Source organism: Oncorhynchus mykiss, chromosome 4, assembly GCF_057628025.1.
Source record: "Oncorhynchus mykiss isolate SJ-2025 chromosome 4, ASM5762802v1, whole genome shotgun sequence".
NCBI lineage: Eukaryota > Metazoa > Chordata > Actinopteri > Salmoniformes > Salmonidae > Oncorhynchus > Oncorhynchus mykiss.
In genome coordinates, this window is record NC_143025.1 from 60,754,222 (window position 1) to 60,776,274 (window position 22,053).

Below are 22,053 nucleotides of genomic sequence, written 5' to 3' on the forward strand. Positions count from 1 at the left end.
CTATGACTTTCTCAAAGGGGACAGGGAGACATGAGTGATAAATGACAAATATAGTGGATGCCATTCTTTAAAATCAGACGCGGTGTACAAATTCAATTGACAAACCATTTTAAAAAGGTGTAGCAATAAGTATTTTGATAACATTTAAGATAAAGATTTTACACTATATTAACATTGTTCTTTAAGCAATGTGTCTAAGCACATACAGAAGGTGTAAGATAATATACAGCTCTGACTCAATGGGAACATGTTAATTATAAAACAATGCATTGCAATAACTTACTTTGCTCCATGAAGAATGACAGCCTTGAACACAAAGGTCTCTCCAAACTGTGGGTCCTTATATTTCACTCTGCCAAGAAAAAAAATGAATTTTACAACCATTTATTTTATGAATAATTGAATTTGTGAGTTAATTTTTTTTTTAAACAGTACTCCTTAAAAAGTTTACATTTCGGTGAAACTCCAGGCAAAGCCAACTCCAAGCCTTGCATTGGCAATGAATTTAATAACCATCCTGCCCCAAGGAGAAATAGCGAGCCAAGGCATTTAAATCGGATACTCCAGCGCTGGTCGTAGAAAATGGCATCAATTCCGTTTGACATCAGCTTTGCTCTACTTCCAGTGTGAATGAGAGAGGCCATGTCCCAAAAGGCACCCTAACCCCTATATCCTGGTCTAAAGCAGTGGACTATATACGGAATAGGGTGCCATTTGGGACACAAACCCACTGAGAACAAGGGAGTCTCAGCACCTCTTAGAAGCTGACCCCCAGAGGGCCAAGCAGGTCGTTACATCCAAGGACTTTTTCTATCATGCGGTAAATGAGCATTTGAAGTCGACCACTGAAGGAAAACTTGAAATTGGTTTCACACAGAAGATGACCTTAAATTTCTTCTCCTGGTCGAGATCAATCATGTAACGTAAAGCAGTAATGTGCCCTTACGACTATCGCTCTGAGGATTGTCAACTGGCCCTTCAGGTGAACATTTGTAGGAAATTCAGTCTTTATACAAACGTGCACGTGTCCCAACTGGGAAGACCAACTGGTGTGACTAAGGTAAAAGACAATCCTTACCCAATGGCACTGTTCTGTGCAATGTCCCGTAGCATGGGGATGGGAGACTCCACTGGTCTAAGAACAAAAGCACATAGGTTAGCCATGATTCTCTCCAGAGAAAGACGAATAATGTATCAAAAAGAGTGATGAGAAAATAGATGTTCCTTACTTATCTGGTAGGATAGGGTCTCCGTCAAGAGTCAATGTACCTTGAATTCCATGGCATAGTTCCGCCGGCATCTCGGTGCCCTGAGGTAAACAGACATACTATTGCTTAAAGTTCATTTTAATGTAATGGTTTATGTATTTAGCCAGGATAGTCCTGTCAGTAATTGCAACTGTTTAAGGGAGTTCAACTACACAAATGAACTCAGCAAAAAAAAAAAAAAATCCTCACTGTCAACTGCGTTTTTTTCAACAAACTTGTGTAAATATTTGTATGAACATAAGATTCAACAACTGAGACAAACTGAACAAGTTCCACAGACATGTGACTAACAAATGGAATAATGTGTCCCTGAACAAAGGGGGGGAAGTAACAGCCAGTAGCTGGTGTGGTCACCAGCTGCATTAAGTTCTGCAGTGCATCTCCTCCTCATGGACTGCACCAGATTTGCCAGTTCTTGCTGTGAGATGTTGCCCCACTCTTCCACCAAGGCACCTGCAAGTTCCCGAACATTTCTGGGGGGGGTGGCCCTAGCCCTCACCCCTCGATCCAACAGGTCCCAGACGTGCTCAATGGGATTGAGATCCGGGCTCTTTGCTGGCCATGGCAGAACACTGACATTCCTGTCTTGCAGGAAATCACGCACAGAACGAGCAGTATGGCTGGTGGCATTGTCCTGCTGGAGGGTCATGTCAGGATGAGCCTGCAGGAAGGGTACCACAGGGAGGAGGATGGCTTTCCTGTAAAGCACAGCTTTGAGATTGAGCTTGTCATTGCAGGCAGTTTGATGATGCTGTGACACACCGCCCCAGAAAATGACGGACCCTCCATCTTCAAATCCGCTCCAGAGTACAGGCCTCGGCGTAATGCTCATTCCTAGTGTAACTCGGGCAGTTGTTGCCATCCTGTACCTGTCCCGCAGGTGTGATGTTCGGATGTACCGATCCTGTGCAGGTGTTGTTACACGTGGTCTGCCACTGCGAGGATGAGCAGCTGTCCGTCCTGTCTCCCTGTAGCACCGTCTTAGGCATCTCACAGTATGAACATTGCAATTTATTGCCCTGGCCACATCTGCAGTCCCCATGCCTCCTTGCAGCATGCCTAAGGCACGATCACGCAGATGAGCAGGGACCCTGGGCATCTTTCTTTTGGTGTTTTTCAGAGTCAGTAGAAAGGCTTCTTTAGTGACCCAAGTTTTCACAACTGTGACTTTATTTGCCTACTGTCTTTAAGCTGTTAGTGTCTTAACAAGCATTCCACAAGTGCATGTTCATTAATTGTTTATGGTTCATTGAACAAGCATGGGAAACAGTGTTTAAACCCTTTACAATGAAGATCTGTGAAGTCAATTGGATTTTAACTAAATTATCTTTGAAAGACAGGGTCCTGAAAAAGGGATGTTTCTTTTTTTACTGAGTTTATTAGGATGATGTGATCAAATTGCAGGGATGCTGCTTTCTTGCCATACCTCGTGAGATTCTCCACGGTACAGTTCCTGGATGAAGTCACAGATAGAATGAGACTTCCCCACAAACAGCATATCACTGCCAAGGCTGTTCCTCTTGTCTGAAACAAAGAGAGTGAACACATTAGCGGACCGACTAAGTCAATATTCAAAAGGATTCCTGTAAGGGAGTACTTTACATATTAAACCTATTGATCGGCACTGACAACTGTCATTGAAAAAGACATTGCCAATTGAACACAGGGCACAAACTTCACACATGGAATACTTCAGAAACAAAGAAGTGTGACATTCATCGTCAAGGAGTGGTTTTCACACTTCAAATATTTCATTAATAAAGTACTGTGACTACCACTTAAAAAAATATATATTCTGAAGGAGTGGTTTACAATGGTGGCTTGAAGTTGAAGAGTCCTATTACTCACTTTCCTCTGGAGAGAGGTTTGGGTAGACTTCAGCCAGGGCTGCCCTGAGACGGCGCTCATCCACGAAGGGAAGCAATGCAACGCCTACACAAAAAGGTGAAAACAGTCAAAACGCATTTCAAAGTTCTTTTTACATTAGCAGTAGCGCTTGAGTGTTTAGCCGTTCGAAACCCGGAAGAGCAAGCAAAGCACACCGACCTGCATTCAGTGCCATGCCAAGGTGTTCAGGTCAATTAACCTGTCGACTTACCTTGCCAAGCATACTTCTTGCCATTCAAGTCAATGGCAAAGTCGTCAGGGTAGAAGTCAATGATTGAGGACTCCTGTTGGAGAACAAGTGCCAGGTTGGGGAATTAGTGACAAACAGAAGCAGTGTAGCAGTTTAGCAACTAATATGATGGCAACATTGGTCACACTTTATTATTTGGATAGTATCCCACACAGACAATATCATTTACAGTGAGCTGCAAACACATTGGGACTGTACTCAATTAATTTTTAATTAAAAATAAATAAATTTAACTAGGCAAGTCAGTTAAGAGACTTATTTCCCCCTCACTAACTTTAAATCATCAGCTATCTGAGCAGCTAACCGATCGCTGCAGCTTTACATTGCCCATCTGTAAATAGCCCACCCAATCTACCTCATCCCCATATTGTTTTTATTTACTTTACTGCTCTTTTGCACACCAGTATCACTACTTGCACATCTGCTAAATTGTAATTACTTCGCTACTATGGCCTATTTTATTGCCTTCCCACACACTGTATATAGACTTTTTTTCTACTGTGTTATTGAGTGTACGCTTGTTTATTCGCCCTATGGGACTCCCAATCATGGCCGGATGTGATACAGCCTGGACCATGAAACTCCAGCACAAAAATATTTCTAAACACTTCTACTTTACAATAATTACAGGTGGTCCTGAATGAATCATGATGATACCCAAGACATGCTAACCTCTCACCATTACAATAGAGCCCCACAGCGGTGTCATAATGCTCTCAGACAAGGTAACTTAAACATTTTTTTTGGGGGGGGGGGTATGATTCAATAAAATACACAAAAGTATGTTGACCATTTCAGCCACACCCAAAAAAATCAAGCAATCTCCTAGGACAAACATTGGCAGTAGAATGGCCTCACTAAAGAGCTCAGTGACTTTCAACGTGGCACCGACATAGGAAGTCAAATTTCTGCCCTGCTAGAGCTGCCCCGGGCAAGTGTAAGTGCTGTTATTGTGAAGTGGAAATGTCTACGAGTAACAACGGCTCAGCCGTGAAGTGGTATGCCACAGAAGCTCATAACGAAACCGCCAAGGGCTGAAGAGTAAAAATCATCCTCGGTCGCAACCCTCACTACTGGAAGCAACGTCAGCACAAGACATGTTCGTCAGGAGCTTCATGAAATGGGTTTCCATGCTGAGCTGCCGCACACAAGCCTAAGATCACCATGCGCAATGCCAAGCGTCAGCTAGAGTGGTGTAAAGCTCACCGCCATTGGACTCCGGAGCAGTAGAAACGCATTCTCTGGAGTGATAAATCACGCTTCACTACCTGGCAGTCCAACAGACGAATCTGGGTTTGGCGGATGCCAGGAGAAGACTACCTGCCCCAATACATAGAGAAATAATGGTCTGGGGCTGTTTTTCATGGTTCAGGCTAGGCCTCTGGGAAGGGAAATCTTAACGCTACAGCATACAATGACATTGTAAATGATTCTGTGCTTCCAACTTGGTGGCAACAGTTTGGGGAAGGCTCTTGCCTGTTTCAGCAATGTCCTTGTGCATAAAGCAAAGTCCAAACAGAAATGGTTTGTCTAGGTCGATGTGGAAGAACTTGACTGGCCTGCACAGTGCCCCAACCTCAACCCCATCAAACACCTTTGGGATGAATTGGAACGCCGACTGCGAGCCGGGCCTAATCACCCAACATCAGTGCCCGACCTCCCTAATGCTTGCGGCTGAAGTACCCCGCAGCAATGTTCCAACATCTATTGGAAAGCTTTCCCAGAAGACATCTAGTGGAAAGCCTTCCTAGAAGAGTGGAGGCTGTTATAGCAGCAAGGGGGGGGACCAACTCCATATTAATGCTCATGATTTTAGAACGAGATGTTCGAGCAGGTGTCCACATACTTAGATGCACAAATACACTATGACTAACTTTCTCACTCATTCAAAATGCATCCATAATCATGGTAGCATCCACATTAATGTAGAAGTGTTTGGAAACATTTAATCTTATTTACAACAAAAATACTCCAAAATTACACAATACATTATATACAGTTGAAGTCACACTTAAGTTGGAATCATTAAAACTCATTTTTCAACCACTCCACAAATTTCTTGTTAACAAACTATAGTTGTGGCAAGTCGGTTAGGACATCTACTTTGTGCATGACAAGTAATTTTTCCAACAATTGTTTACAGACAGATTTCCCTTATAATTCACTGTATCACAATTCCAGTGGGTCAGAAGTTTACATACACTAAGTTGACTGTGCCTTTAAACAGCTTGGAAAATTCCAGAAAATGGCTTTAGAAGCTTCTGATAGGCTAATTGACATTATTTGTGTCAATTGGAGGTGTACCTGTGGATGTATTTCAAGGCCTACCTTCAAACTCAGTGCCTCTTTGCTTGGCATCATGGGAAAGTCAAAAGAAATCAGCCCTCCGACCTCAGAAAAATAATTGTACACCTCCACAAGTCTTTCATCCTTGGTAGCAATTTCCAAATGCCTGAAGGTACCACGTTCATCTGTACAAACAATAGTACGCAAGTATAAACACCATGGGACCACGCAGCCATCATACCGCTCAGAAAGGAGGCGCGTTCTGTCTCCTAGAGGTGAACGTACTTCAGTGCAAATCAATTCCAGAACAGCAAAGGACCTTGTGAAGGTGCTGGATGAAACATATATCCACAGTAAAACGAGTCCTACATAGATAACCTGAAAGACCGCTCAGCAAGGAAGAAGCCACTGCTCCAAAACCACCATAAAAAGCCAGACTATGGTTTGCAACTGCACATGGGGACAAATACCGTACTTTTTGGAGGAATGTCCTCTGGTCTGATAAAACAAAAATAGAACTGTTTGCCCATAATGACCATCGTTATGTTTGGAGGAAAAAGGGGGAGACTTGCAAGCCAAAGAACACCATCCCAACCGTGAAGTACAGGGGTGGCAGCATTATGTTGTGGGGGTGCTTTGCTGCAGGAGGGACTGGTGCACTTCACAAAATAGATGGCATCATGATGGAGGATAATTATGTGGATATATTGAAGCAACATCTCAAGACATCAGTCAGGAAGTTAAAGCTTGGTCACAAATGGGTCTTCCAAATGGACAATGACCCCAAACATACTTCCAAAGTTGTGGCAAAATGGCTTAAGGACAACAAAGTCACGGTATTGGAGTAGTCATCACAAAGCCCTGACTTCAATCCTATAGACAATTTGTGGGCAGCACTGAAAAAGTGTGGCCAACAAACCTGACTCACCAGCTCTGTCAGGAGGAATGGGCCAAAATTCACCCAACATATTGTGGGAAGCTTGTGGAAGGCTGCCCGAAACATTTGACCCAAGTTAAACAATTTAAAGGAAATGCTACCAAATACTAATTGAGTGTGTATAAACTTCTGACCCACTGGGAATGTGATTAAAGAAATAAAAGCTGAAATAAATTCTACTATTATTCTGACATTTCCCATTCTTAAAATAAAGTGGTGATCCTAACTGACCTAATACAGGCCATTTTTACTAGGATTAAATGTCAAGAATTGTGAAAAACTGAGTTTAAACGTATTTGGCTAAGGCTAAACTTCGGCAGACTATGTACAAAAAGTGTTGCACATTTTTAAACTGTTCACCTGACATGGATGAAAATACCCTAAATGTACTTTAGTGTAGCCTTCCAAATCCAAAGCACTGGAGTACAGAGCCAAAAACAACTAAATGGGTCACTGTTCCAATAGTTTGAGCTCACTGTATATTTATGGTCTCCTATGTGTACACTATCAACAATAACATTTTATGCTGAAAATGTGTAATATCAAGTAAAAACTTACTGGATTGCTCATGAGTGACCGCCATGTTTCGGGTAGGAAATTTCCACTGGCAGCAGGGAAAACACCCATCAGCTGCTCCAGGGGCTTGAACTGAAACACACAGCAACAGACTAGAACACGCCACACAGAACATTACAGGCTTAAACCAGGGGAAGACTGAAGTGGAATGACAGAAAAAAAAAAGAAGCCTGCAGCCAGACCATTCTTACCGGCTTGGTCCCAAGCTCGAAGTCGGTGAACATGCCTTTGATGTCTTTGAAGTCTGAGGCGAACGGGGCGTAGTGGAACGGGAAGTACCACTTCCAGGATGCGCACCCCTGTCAAAAATCAACAGAAACAGTTGAGACGGCCCGGACAAATAATCCTCCAATACCTCACCAACTGCACTGACAGTGGACTAATTAGATGACTGGCTAACTGGGGCCCAATCACCGCAGAATTTTACTTTACTCATCTTTTATTTGTGTAAATATTCATTTGCGGAAATGGCAATTCAACAGTAAAATAATCAATAGATAGCCTACTAAAAAGGATGCCCAAGTGTGAATAAATTCCATTTTAATTATATATAGCCTACATGACACTAATCTAGGTGACATTTGCCCGTGAGTATGACTGACATTTAAATCTTATAAGATTGCATACTCAGGGGAAAACTGGAAAATGGAAGTAGTAGAAGTTGCTAAACCATGAAGTTTAATCAGTGTAAGGAAGGAATGGTGGGAAGGACTTGGAAGTGGGAAATCCATGAACATGCCATAAAAAACACTTTCCAATAGCAGTTTAGTACCTCTTCACTTACTAACAAAATGAACACTGAAATTCATGTCATCCAATATTTTATGTATTTTCATATACACACACACACACACACACACACACAAGGCAGAGGTGATAAAAAATATTAACCCAAAGAATCCAACCCTGAAACGCTTATCCTCGGCTAATGAATGACCGTCACCGGCTGGCTGGTTAGAATGCTCTTCTCGTAGAGAACGAGGTGCCCCTAATCATTTCAACAGTCTTCACATCAGACTTGGCAAAACTCATTTAAAAAACACAGACAAGTCTATTATGAAAAGGTAACTCATTCAAATAACAAAAAAAGGTGGCCCACTGTGCCAACACAGGATAAGAATGCGTGAGTCGGACAAAAACAGCCAAATACCCATGTTTAAATATTTACATAGCCCTAGAACATATACATAATCAAATTCCCCCGGTGCAAATCGATTGTTTTTAAACGAACAACGTGACAAATCAAGGTAACGCCATGTTATGCAGAGCGATCCTACTAATAAAAATAAAAATGGGTATGAGCTTTAGCTTTGTGTTTTGGCGTCCGACTAAACCGTTCCGTTTTCCCACAGCGTTTGGCAACATGTGTGCATGCATCATAACTCCAGTGGCACAACCAGCCCGGTGAATGTCTGGCGGAAACTACGAGACACGTCTCCATCAATGGAGGGCCCGGGTAATGAATACATTCAGGCCGTCCCCCGGGACTGCTGTTGATTGCCGAGCATGTGGTGTCAACACAAGGGCCCCGCATGCACAGGGCTCACAATTACCTTGGACAAATCCCTAAACACCAGTCTGATTTAGACTAGGATCTTCTGGAGAGAACCAACACCTAATTATTACATTTTAAGTTAAAGATCAGGATCTGCATCTACAACTAACATTTAAACTGTTTTTTTTTTTTTTGGGGGGGGGGTTGTTCGGTGACAAAGCAAACAGAGTAGCGAGGACAGCTTGAGTCATCAGATACCGAACAAAGACCTCCAGAGAGTATGTCGTAATCCCCTGAGACCTGAAATTATGGGTTGAAGTGTACATTTTCAGAGAGAGAGAGATTTTTTTTTCTTCCAATTTCAACTTAATACTGCTCAATAATCAGTCAAATAATTGACCATTGAAAGATGACCCACCCAATTTGACCAGGCCTTGTTTTTTTTAAAAGCCCATTCTGAGAGGGACGTTATGATGTTAGTTCTCAGCTGTGCAGGTTAAGCTTTTAAAGTACGGCCTTGTGTATGTGACTCTGCATCCCGTGCATATGACAAATAAACGTCGGTTTGAGTTAGTGTTGTACCTGGTAGTAGTACCTCAGGACCCAGCAGAGACCCTCCACGTAGGACATGACCACCTTTTTGCGAAAATCATCGTCAGTCGCGTCAACGTCAAACTTGGTCTTGTAGTATCGCTGCTTCCAGCCATCCTCCCACAACCTAACACAGGGACAGTCGTATTCATTTCCCCATTCATGCACATGGAGTGGTGTTCATGTTCTATTGTGGGGGTTAGGCAACTAGATTCAGCTACGAGACGATGTGTGTCAGGGTGCAGGAACATAATTATAAATCATTGGGCTGCGCCCCAATAAATAAATCTTGGTCAACCGAGAGGCATCTGTTCTTTCGGCCAATCGATTCTTAAACATTGAGAGAGAAACATATACACACACACACTATGTTTGAATAAAATCCACTATATGTAGGCAGAGCGTTGCTGCTTTAAGCACTGACATTAAAAATGAAGATGCATTTCTAAAAATAGGAAGCCAGAGATCAATTTAGCCTAAACTGATTTTTCTTTTTAGAGAGCGAGAGATTATACATCTTTTCCCGACCCTCCTCCTCCCACTGACCTTCGCTGCCGTTACGCTCCTGACTTTGCCGGTAATAGGCTACACCAGCGATCAGCAACCTTTTCAATTTGGAGTGGCAATTTACTCTACAATTTCCACTGATCTGCATGCCAGTTATGATTTTCATATGCACATTTTTCGTGTATAATAAAGTCTTTATATCTCAAAATAAAAGGTAGTGTGGGTAATCAAAATTGTAAATGAAAATTAAACAAATCTAAAAGTAACTTGCAAAAAACAACCTACATAAAGCCAACAAACCAAAACATTGCAGCATTCAGGAAGAAAAAACCCTGATGAATATGAATATCCTATAAATCACATTGGCTACGCATGGCCTGTCTGCAAGGAACTGGAAACATTGCATTAACTATTGTATTACCTGGGCCCTGCCTGAAACTCCTGCTAGCAAAACTGCAACCTTGTACAATACCCCATAATGACAAAGCGAAAACAAATTTTGAAAAAATGTGAAAATCCAACAGAAATACCTGTTGCAGCATTGAAAGTCCCCAAGAACAGTGGCCCCCATCATTCTTAAATGGAACACAGCCAAACTGAGCAATCCGGGGAGAAAGGCCTTGATCAGGGAGGTGACCAAGAGCCTGATGGACAATCAGAGCTCCTCTGTGGAGAATCTTCCATAAGGACAACCCTCTCCGCAGCACGCCACCAATCAGGCCTTTATGGTAGAGTGGCCAGACAGAAGGCACTTTTCAGTAAAAGGCACATGACAGCCCGCTTGGAGTTTGCCAAAAGGCACCTAAAGACTCTCAGATCATGTGAAACAAGATTCTCTGGTCTGATGAAATTAAGATTGAACTCTTTAGCCTGAATGCCAAGTGTCACGTCTGGAGGAAACCTGGCACCATCCCTACGGTGAAGCACGGTGGTGGCAGCATCATGCTGTGGGGATGTTTTTCAGCGGCAGGGACTGGGAGACTAGCCAGAATCGAGGCAAAGATGAACAGAGCAAAGTACAGAGATCTTTGATGAAAACCTGCTCCAGAGCGCTCAGAACCTCCAACTGGGGCAAACGTTCACCTTCCAACAGGACAACGACCCTACGCACACAGCCAAGACATCACAGGAGTGGCTTTGGAACAAGTCTCTGATTGTCCTTGAGCAGCCAAGCCAGAGCCTGGACTTGAACCCGATCTAACATCTCTGGAGTGACCTGAAAATAGCTGTGGAGCAACGCTCCCCATCCAACCTGACAGAGCTTGAGAGGATCTGCAGAGAAGGGGAGAAACTCCCCAAATACAAGTGCCAAACTTGTAGCACCAAACCCAAGAAGAATCGTTGCTGTAATCACTGGCAAAGGTGCCTCAACAAAGTAATGAGTAAAGGGTCTGAATAGTTATGTAAATGTAATATTTTTTATTATTATAAATTGACAAAAATGTAAAAAACTGTTTTTGCTTTGTCATTATGGGGTAGTGTAGATTGATTCAATTGTTTTCCCCCTTAAGAATAAGGCTGTAACGTACCAAAATGTGTAAAAAGTCAAGGGTCTGAATACTGGAGGCACAGTATATAATTTTACTTAACTGTTGTCGACTCCTTTTGTATAGGTGACAAAGCCTTCTAACAAGTAAGGATGAAAGCATTGGGCCTGCTCATCAATAAAACCATTCTCAGGCTTTGCATTGTTTGTCACTATGCAGAGTAACATATAGAGCACCATTTCCTCATCTTACATACAGGATCTGGTAATTACCATAGTAGTCCATTTCTATGAAGGCTTGGGAGACAAACTAGTTTGCTTCTTTAAGAAGTAGTGTAATGGTTTCGACATACTAGTAGATTGGCGATGCAGTGCCATTCTGCACACATAATCAAGGATGAGCAGCATCTGTCTAGTCCATCCTCCACACTGGCCCACAAGGAGAGCAGCCTAGTAACAGGAAAGCCTCCATGAATACCAATTTAGCCCAATGGATTTAACAGCTTTGGCGAGCGCATCAGGAATTTGAGAATATTCCTTCTTTCCATATTAATCACTTGCATGGACTAGGAGAGGGTGGTTGGAGGTGGTAAGAAACCACAGAGGGGCCCCTGCAGTGGAGAGGCATAAATCACACCATCTCCCTAGCTGAGATGCCTGCCTGGATGGTTGACAGAGTACCTGGTTGACTGACTGACTGACTGTAGCGTAGGCGTTTACCTGACGTTATCTTCAGGATCTGGTTCGCTGTCGCTGTCCTCGGCTTTCCGCTTCACACCCCGGCCATCCTGCCCATCACTGGTCCCTGCCTGGACAAGATACAAGACGGAGAAGACAGTCAGGAGATAGCATACAAGGAAGACATATCCTTAGAAATAAATATACCCACATCATCTTTCAGTCTGACAAGAAGCAACCCACAAAGCAACTTAAAAATGAAAGCGCGTGGACAATTTTTCCACCATCGGAGGAAGCAAGAGCGGTTGGGACTGATATTCTCCTTTGTGTGAGAGCTCATACCTGATCCTATTGAAATAAAACCACCTCAAGTAGAGAGTGAAGACCTTCCCCTTTGCCACGCTTCCCTTGTGAACACCGCATTCGTGTGCAAACTCGGGCTATTGTTCTCATGCATTTATGTAGCAAAAGCAGAGCGAATAGAGTCACTGTAACAGCTTCTTACAATGTACATTCATAACTTTAATAAATTACTTGTAAAGACTGGCATCAATAGAAAATGGCTACCACGCTCAGACTTAACATCAGGTACATACAGGGCTCTAAATTAAAATTCTTCATTGGTAGTAAATGACCTACTGCTCAGATTTTTTCGTAACATGACAAACGTAAGCCTATGTAACAATTAGGCCAGACAAACTTGATTTACAGTTTAACGGATGCCCCTCGACCTTTTATTTTTGCCAATTGATGCACTGTCCACTCGAGGATTTCCCAAGCCGATACCCAAGAGTAAAAGACCAAACCACTTCAGATCACACACACTTGTTAACATTCAGGGCCTCAGATTGAACAGTGACACCCGCTTGGAACCGGTACGTGCAGATGTTTCATTTCTCTAGCATGCCAGCATGGCTGAGGCGGTGGAAATTCCTACTGTGTGTGTGTCCAGGTTAAATGTAGGATGTCCCTCGTTATAAACAAAGTTGGTTAAATCCACAATTAAATGCTTAATTTTATGTCCTATTAGAAGCAATTAATACCCCAAAACAATGTCAACAAACCAAATGACTGGCCAGAGATCAGGGCATTCATTAGCAAAGCAGATCGCATTGGACAACCAGATTGAAATCAAAATGAGTGATGGCATCGAAGTGTGTCAGCTGCATGGTGATTTGCGATTCATAAATGACATTTTACGGTTCTGCCTGTAGCAGGTCGACAGACAACAAAAAACTTCAAATGAATGTAGTCATCATGCGCTGCCAAACACAGCCTGCAGATCCTGCAAAATGCATTGCCAGTGGCACGTGCCGATCAGGAGCTCCACAATGATGCGGTAACTGACTCCAAGGTGGGGGCTTTTCATGGCAGCCGGATGAGAATGTGTTGAGGGATTGACTGTATAGGCCGACTGGGCTCAAATTTGCTTCAGTGGATTGACGTTTCTAATTGCGCATGTTAAATAAATAAATGTATTCTGTAGATGCCACACAATGGCTGGATTTTAATGCGCTTTTTCCAATGCTACATGACAGACCTTGAATGATTGTCCATCTACAAGGTAAAGGCCTAGTCTATGCAAGTCACTTAGGAAAAAAATCTCATTTAGCAGACGCTTTTATTCTAATTCAAGAATACAATGTTAACCCCCGTCGTATCAAACTAAATGCTAGGCAGCAAGGGGAAATAATGTGAGAGTTCAGATAAATACAACAAAAAAAACGTGGCTCACTCAACTCACCTTTTCAGAAAAAATCTAAATCCGTTTAAAACAGTAAACCATCGTTGTCTGGCCTAATCAATTAAAAACAGTTGTATCAATGTGGTTTGTACAGTAGGCTATAGGCCCAATCCATTACCACTATGCTTGAATAGCCCTGTGTTGCCAATGTTGTTCTTCTCAGACCATATTAAAATGATACTGCTAAACTTAAGGTTTATGATCACACTGGTAATAGATGAGTTGTATTACTTATGAGGTATACCCAGGTGAGCATAAATTCAAATAATTGAACGTATATATTTTTACTGGACTGATTGCATCTGATGGTCACCACCCCTCTGCTCTCCCTCCTGCTGCAGAGACTGACCTTGACCAAAAAGGGGACAGTCTTCAAGCTGATGGTGGAACTCAAGTCGCACCGCATTATTTCTGCGTCATGCACAAATTTACAAAAGTTGGGGGGGGTGTTGGTCACACATCAAAACATTTAGGAGCATATGAGACCAAAAACGGTCACACTTTAGAGCCCTGGATACATACAGGGTACTGTCAAAATAAAGGAAACGCAACAGTGCCTTAATATGGCGTTGGGCCACCAGAACAGCTTCAATGCACCTTGGCATAGATTCTACAAGTATCTGGAAATATATTGGAGGGATGTAACAACATTCTTTCACGAGAAATTGCATAATTTGGTGTTTTGTTGATGGAAAACACTGTCTCGGGCACTGCTCCAGAATCGCCCATAAGTGTTCAATTAGGTTGAGATCTGGTGACCAAGATGGCCATGGCATACAATGTTATCATGCTTATCAAACCATTCAATGACCACTCATGCCATGTGGATGAGGGTATTGTCATCCTGGAAGAGGCCACTCCCATCAGGATAGAAGTGCTTCACCATGATCACTCAGAATGGCGGTGTATTTATTGCCGTTTAACATTGCACGCTAAGGGGTTGAGTGGACCTTAGGAAAATGCACCTCACACCATAACAGAGCCACTAGGACCCTCATTTACTGTATATACACGCATACAATTTAACATGGACACAATTCCTGTGCTGCATTTGATCAATACAAGCCATACATTCTGGTACAGTCTTCAAATCACTACAAACTGCAACTGTAAAGTTAATGTTGTGCAATTTCACACATTTTGCAATAGGGCAGAGAAATTAAGCAGTTTTAAAGCCAATTTCCTGCAATTCTACACCTTTTGCCATGACTTACACCATGCTCATATGATATGAGTGAGTAACTAACAAAATCAAATGGGGGGGGGGGGGGGGGGGCACCTGGAGGTCAGGCCTAGAAACGTCATAGATGTCAAGTGCCAAGCAGTGGTCTTGGTATGACTCGGTTGGGAAATGAACCCCCAATCTCAGAGCAGACACTAACCACAGAGTTGTACGAACGTCCCATAACCGCCTGCTGTGCCCTAACATCTCATTAGTGGCTAGTAAATAATAGGAGTCTTCCTTCTGCACCAAGTTAACCTGAAGCAATATCCCCATGATCAGCCCTCATCATACCCTGTTGTGCTGGTCCCTGCCCTGCATCCGCATATCGAAGGCTTGGTGCCGGGCATTCTGAACCACCTCAGGTCTGCCTCTGCCGCCAAGGGCCTGGGGGGCAAACTGACCGCTGGTCAGGTAGGATGGGCCCTGCTGCTGAGCCTATGGAACACAAATTCACACACACATACTCGCAATTAACAACGTAAGTTTCCCCACTTGTTTCCTGGTTTCTCGTTTCCAAATCTTGCAGACTTTTGGTTTCCCAGGTCTAAATTAGTCAAGTCCAAAGAAAGAAGAACTAGCATACAATGCAGCAGCCCTCAAGGGCCAGAGTTGTGCACATCTATTGAGGGAACATTTCAAACAGTTCTCATCTTCAATACAGAGCTACAACACAGACAGGTTCAGAATAAATGAAAAATACCATGCGTGTGATTGCCCATTGAAACGAATGAACTTGCATAGTCCTTTCAAAGAAACACGGAAAATGTGAGGACTGAGGGCTTCATTCAAAACATCTTGTCAAGCAAATAGCCATAACATGGGTACATCTTTCCACTTACCTTCATCCTCTTCTTTTTCTCCTTATTCCTTCGCTTGAATCCCTCCTGCAAGACAAACCCCATTAGTTACAAACAGTGAAGCTGGAAAAAGACATGGCTTTCAGTTCACAATGACTAATTCCCTTACCTTTGCATCAACCACATTATCTTAAATAACGACAGTGTCAAATACCTACCTGAACGAGCCATTTTAAATCAAATACCCATGCAGTGGTTAATGCAAATCATACGGAAAATCTCCCAGCCCACTGTTTAGCCAGAGAAGAACATAATCTATTGAGCAGTACTTTCCCTGCTGAAAGCTACTGATCCTCCTTAGTCTTACATCATCCTCTTTGCGCTTCTTGAAGATGTTGTCTTCAGCCACACCGATTGCCTGCATGATCAACTCAACACTCTCCAACTTGACAAAGCCATTCTCTGTGATGTAGCCCTGTGAGGAGGGACAAAGACCAAGTTAAGGCTATGAACAAATACCTGGGCAAGGAGGAAAGTCAGGACAGCTGTTAAGGGCATGTGTCCTAGACAACTTAAGCCTAGTCCTGGACCAAAAATCTTTTTCAGGGGAGAATTGAGCATGCTTTTTAGTCCAGGACTAAAAAAATTGGTGTTTGGAAAACTGAACCAAATACTTTTCTTGAAGGGGACATACCTAAGCCTACACTGACAACACTTACCCCAGTCTTGTGCACAACGTCTTTGTAGATGCCCACCAGTCGATCTATCGCACCCTCTCTGAAAGACACGAAAAGTATCATCAACTGAAATGTATGGAAAGAGCGAGAATTCATTGTCGTCAAGGTGTTTTCAAGACCGTAAGCATCATCTCAGTTCAGTCAGGCTTACCTAATCTCTAAGGACGGTAAATGAGGCAGGAAATCATTGCCAACGAAGAAGCACATGAAGACCCAGTCGTCGACAGTCCTCTCAAAGTCAAAGGGAAAGGGCAGACTGGCCATTGTCAACTCTCGCTCCAGGTACTATGGAAAAGGAAACAAACCTTGAAAAACAGATCTAAAACTGGGGAGACTCATGCCTCAACAACTTATCCTAGCAGTATTTTTTGAAATTCAAGAAGATATGACAGAACGTACCTCACGCAAAACGCACAGCCTGATGAATATGAACTCCTGTTCAGAAGCCGGCATAGCGTCTGCAAACTCATCATGCTGCAATAAGAACACAACATTGGTCACTATGAACGCATAGTGCTGGACTAAAAAAACAAACTCAATGGAGAAGCTCCATTGAAAATGATTTTTAGTCCTGGACTGGGCCTAATCTATGTCTGTGAAACTGGCCCTTGGAGACATAGCTATAATGTCAATGTACCTCTCCCTGTTTCTCCCTGGCCACTCCCTGGCAGTCCTTGATCTCATGGCCTTTCTGTCCACACATAGCACAGGGCCTGGGCTGGTTGGGCTTGAACTCCTCTCGGATGATGGTGAAATTGGGCTCGTGAGTGGCAAGGCCCAGCATGATAAGGTCAGCTAGGGAAATCCAAAATAAAATATGCAAACAGAATAGAAGAGGACATTCAGCAACTCTTGGATAACAGTGGCAGTTGATGAAAGAGCGTCTATTGTTAAAATGTAAAAACCCACGTGTTTCGACCCTTCATCAGTATTGTTGTGCAAACAGAAAACCTTGAATACATTGAAAGGCTGAAAATAGCTCTGAAGTACTGCATTTTATACATGCTTTGTCATCCGGGACAATTAACTCTGGTTTCTTCGGCATTATGTTAATTAAATGACCTAGTCTATATTATGAGCCATGCCTGCATTATCATCTACAAATGCTAATATGCACGTACAATACCATGATTTATCCATTTGGAGGGAGGGGAAAGAGCGCTGCGCCCAAAATGGCACCGTTTCCCTAGAAAGTACACAACATTTGACCAGAGCCCCACTGACCCTGGTCAAAAGTAGTGCACTAATGTAAGGCCTAGGATGCCATTTGTGACACAGCCTGAATGTATCAATCTCCTCTTCAAGCTAATTACATACAACAAAATCCCTCCTTTGCTCACCAAGTGCATCATGAACCATGGAATGCTGAAGCTTTTATCTATCATGTCCTGTGTAAGTGCACCCATTCAAAACTAACTGGCCATTAATATAGCAGAACAATAAGGCCTGCAGAAAACCGTGACGCTCTATTGTCTAACAATGTACAAGGTTGGAGAGTTGCAAGTAGTGATGCTAACTGTTTTTAAGGACTGGAAACCAGGAACCTGTTAATACGGACTACCATGAACTTAATTTATAGACGTCTCAAACGTAGACTTAGAAAAACAAAACATGTACGCCATCACCGTCAACCACAGACCTTGAGCCCGTCAGGCTCAAATAAGATGTCAATAATTGTAGGGAATACATTGTTAACTACTCAACAAAACCTGAATATGAATCACTGCATCTACATACCTTCAAGTTGGTTTGACAAGAGTCTTAACAGTAATTGTGGCATCTAATTTGCTTTTGTGTCTTTACCCATCATGCTCTCTCATAACTACAAGTTGCAGGATATATAAAACACAGCTTTGGGGAAAGCTCTTGCTATAGATGCTCAACTTTCTCCAATTGTTGGTTACTCTTCAATACTTAAGAGACCCTTGTGGTGCAAAGCTTACCGTCAGCTCCACAAAGACAGTGGTGTGTGTTGGGGTCATGGTGAGGCTGAGCTGTGAGAAACAAAAAAGATAAATGGATGGATTATGAGTCATTACATATAGTTAGCATACATGTGATTGCAGAGCTTGAAATAAAAAGTTGCACTAAGACAGAAGGCCATTTGAGACCTTGTAATATGCCTGGCAGAAATCACAATGTCACAAATTACCTTTTTTTTTTAAAGGGCCAATAACCACATATTGAAAATGACCATAAATGGCTCATACCTCTCTGTCGCCTGATATAGTCCATGATCTTATGCTCCCCCTCACCAGGGACACTGGCGTCAGACAATATGACCTAAAACGAATAAAGAATGTTTCCATATGAACAATGATAGCAATACTCAATGCATATGACCATGTCAGACCTGACCTTGGTTTCATTTCCAATAAGCACATAGAGAAATGTTCTAAGGCAGGGCTGCCCAACCCTCTTCCTGGAGATCTACGGTCCTGTAGGATTTCAGTCCAACCCTAATTTAGCATATCTGACTCAGCTAGTTAAGGTCTTGTTCAAAAGCTAAATTGGTAGAATCAGATGTATTAAATTAGGGTTGGGCTGAAAACCCACAGGACTGTAGATCTCCAGGAAGAGGATTGGGCAGCCCCTGTTCTAAGGCCTTAACATGTCTGAGCAGAAGAACTGACCAACATAACACTTAAAACGTTTCAGCTTGAGGCCAAAACGTGTCAGCTTTTAAATAAATTAAAAACCACCAATGCATTAGAATGTGTTGTGTTCTTTTTCGGAATTGCTATCACCTTTTTTGCAATAATACTTACTGTAATGTTACGCCATCCAGGGTCATTACTGAGTCTGTCTGCAATGTAGTAACGGAGACACTTTGCAAGGTTGTCCATGAATTCTGTGCCCTAGAGAATATTCAAATGAATAATAATGAATTTCCAGACAGTATTCACAATTTAGCAGCCTGACAAAAATGCAATCAGAGATCTCAGCTTTAGCACCGTCATGAAGACATTTTACACTGCAAAATATTGGTGACAGTAACACAGCCTTAGAAAATATTGTTATTCTACAAGAAAAGCCTCAAATACTTACTGGGGTGATACAGTTACTGTCAAATCTCTCCTTGATTTCATCAGGTGGAAGATACCCTCCTAAAAGGTGAAGATTAAACAGTTGTTTCATATATTTAGTATGTAATTCTGTTATGGCAAATATTTGTCATTAAATGTGCGTAACAGTCTAAATTCTAATGGAACGATAAGTATAGACAGTTTTCTGAAAATATATGCACCTCTCCCGAGGATCTCCTCTCGGATGCGGGATTTCTCCTCAACCAGTTCCACTCCTTCCTTGGAGGCACGGAATCGCCTGGACCGCTGCTGGTTCATTTTGGCACGAGGGGCCTGTTCAGAGATAAACAGAATGTCACAACTGCTGCACAGGTCATTGGCCAACATATTGTTTGAACAAAACGGTAGGATATCTAAAAGGGGTTAATAGAAAAAAAGTTTATCTCCCATGAAAAGAAAGCAGCAGAACTTACCACTCCATCAATAGCCATGTAAAGAACCCTTCTGGGCCGCACAATGTTGAAGAGCCGATCCATGTATTCAAAGATGGCAACCATCATTTCATCTTCATTTTTGGGTGCAGCCCTGTGAAAGTGAAGTGGCGTTTTAGAGGGTTAATACTAGAATAACATCACAACTCAATGTAATACACAAGAGTCCTACCATAGAGATTCATAGCTATTGAGTGTATTCCAAATGGCACAGTATATATACACTGCACTATTTTTGACCAGCACTTTATGGGACCTGGTCAAAAGTAATCCACTATAAAGTGTATTATAACGTTTCTGTACAGCACTTTGTGACATCAGCTGATGTAAGAAGGGCTTCATAAATACATTTGTAAGATTATATCAATCAAAGGGAATATGGGGCAATGCTATGTTCTGTGAGGAGGACTCACTTGTCTTCAGGATGTGTACAGGGGTGAATGATCCCATTCATATCCAAGTACAAATTGTCAAACTCCACTTCATTTGGATTCGGTTTGCTGGTATCAACAGGAATCCGTACACCGTTGCATTCCTTGGACTGTGAGTAAAGGGAAGATGGAACCGAAATTAATTAAACATTCTTGCAATGACACAACTAATGATAACCTTATTTATGTAACAATACTTGGCTGCGCCATGCATAAGACTCTGCCAAACGTTCTCTAGTCATAACATCGACGGGCCGTCTAGTTTCAGTTTTGTTTGCAAACCAATGGAAAGCCAACTCGACTCGCGAGTTTGTCACTCAATAGTCGTTTCACAATGAATTATTCTCGGCCCCGGGCTCTCTCAGCCCTAGACAATTAAACAACGTTTTACGATGGAATTGAGTGGCGACTAGTTTGGGCGGACTGGAGCTCCGACGTAACAAAATTAAGTGAATATGAAAACTTATTTTAGTGCCCAACGAATTTACACACGACATTGTTCTGTGTAATGTGTCATTTTTTTGGGGTGCTGAGGTCAGTTTTTGATAAACTTCCTTTTATGTAACGTCGGAGCTCCAGTCACCGATAAACTCCACAATTTACGATGGAGTTGGCCATCTTAGCCCAAGGCTAGACTGGCCCTGTACTAATGACGTGCATGTGTAGCCATCTAAATTGCAAGTAGCATAGTTGGTGCGCTGGCTTGCTAACGTTGGTTGCGTGCATCCCATACATTAGCCATTTTTAGATCGAATGAACATGTTAATGTTACACTACTAATATAGTTAAGATATAATAGCTAGTTAGGTAATGTTATATCTAAAGTGCAGTAACGTTCGTAGCTGCGCTAACAAACAGTTTACAGGAATAAATAGCATAATTATTACACGGCCTTAATAATGCGCAACACTAGCTGGCGCTACCAATCAGGTAGCTGGCTACAAACAAAGACGTACCCTCTCCTCAGTACAATGGACAACAATCGTAGAATATTTCCGACTCAACCAACGAAAAAATGCGGGGACTCCCATCTCCCGTAGTTTCACAATACGCTACACACAGCTATAAATTATGACATATGTTTAAAACGACTTGGTTAAAAACGACGTCTGGAGGAATAGCTAGCTGTTTTGCTAGCTACGCGTTTCCAAATAAACTACTGATCACGTTTGATTTCCGGGTTATAGGGTTTATCTTCCGGGAGCCATTTTGCACATGTGAGGAATCGAATAGCGCCGCCATCGCGAATTCAAAAATACCCCAGAGATTCAAACCATAAAGAGGAGAACGCTGAGGTATTACATGTTGAAACGTTCAAATGTTGCGTTCGTAACCAAGTGGAAAGGTTGTATTTACAACACTAACGCCCCTCCATATTTTAACTTGTATATGGTTTTTGAACACTATAATTAGTTTACAAGCATGATAGCTGTACTTTTAGTTTTGGGTTTTACCAGCTTGTTGGCAATTAGCTAATCTGAGTTTCTCAGTGAGTTCTACTAGTGAAACTAAAAGGGTGCATACTGTCACCCTGTGTGTGTTGTTTGAACAGGTATAAAGCTAAGGTTGGTGATTTACTGCCACCTGCAGTTTACAGAAGGCTGCTGTGGGGAGGATAGCTCATAATAATGGATGGAATGG

The 22,053-nt window shown here is 42.4% G+C and overlaps 1 protein-coding gene across 1 annotated transcript in view; it reads right to left on the reverse strand.

Moving 5' to 3' along the window:
• Positions 1-21,747, reverse strand: part of LOC110522080 (5'-3' exoribonuclease 2) — a 30,118-nt gene extending 8,371 nt beyond the window's left edge. Inside the window, exons 1-25 of the mRNA XM_021600166.3 lie at positions 21,369-21,747; positions 20,395-20,522; positions 19,964-20,075; positions 19,712-19,823; positions 19,513-19,571; positions 19,233-19,322; positions 18,675-18,747; positions 18,408-18,458; positions 17,102-17,259; positions 16,864-16,938; positions 16,616-16,749; positions 16,447-16,504; positions 16,095-16,202; positions 15,770-15,814; positions 15,222-15,365; positions 12,004-12,092; positions 9,282-9,417; positions 7,396-7,503; positions 7,187-7,276; positions 3,367-3,439; positions 3,117-3,200; positions 2,695-2,792; positions 1,230-1,309; positions 1,079-1,135; positions 284-352 (exon numbers count right to left, since the gene is read on the reverse strand). Of these exons, the coding sequence (XP_021455841.3) occupies positions 284-352; positions 1,079-1,135; positions 1,230-1,309; positions 2,695-2,792; positions 3,117-3,200; positions 3,367-3,439; positions 7,187-7,276; positions 7,396-7,503; positions 9,282-9,417; positions 12,004-12,092; positions 15,222-15,365; positions 15,770-15,814; positions 16,095-16,202; positions 16,447-16,504; positions 16,616-16,749; positions 16,864-16,938; positions 17,102-17,259; positions 18,408-18,458; positions 18,675-18,747; positions 19,233-19,322; positions 19,513-19,571; positions 19,712-19,823; positions 19,964-20,075; positions 20,395-20,522; positions 21,369-21,443 (2,306 nt within the window). The 5' untranslated portion in view covers positions 21,444-21,747. The remainder of the gene's footprint in view (positions 1-283; positions 353-1,078; positions 1,136-1,229; positions 1,310-2,694; positions 2,793-3,116; positions 3,201-3,366; positions 3,440-7,186; positions 7,277-7,395; positions 7,504-9,281; positions 9,418-12,003; positions 12,093-15,221; positions 15,366-15,769; positions 15,815-16,094; positions 16,203-16,446; positions 16,505-16,615; positions 16,750-16,863; positions 16,939-17,101; positions 17,260-18,407; positions 18,459-18,674; positions 18,748-19,232; positions 19,323-19,512; positions 19,572-19,711; positions 19,824-19,963; positions 20,076-20,394; positions 20,523-21,368) is intronic.
• Positions 21,748-22,053: the final 306 nt, after the last annotated feature.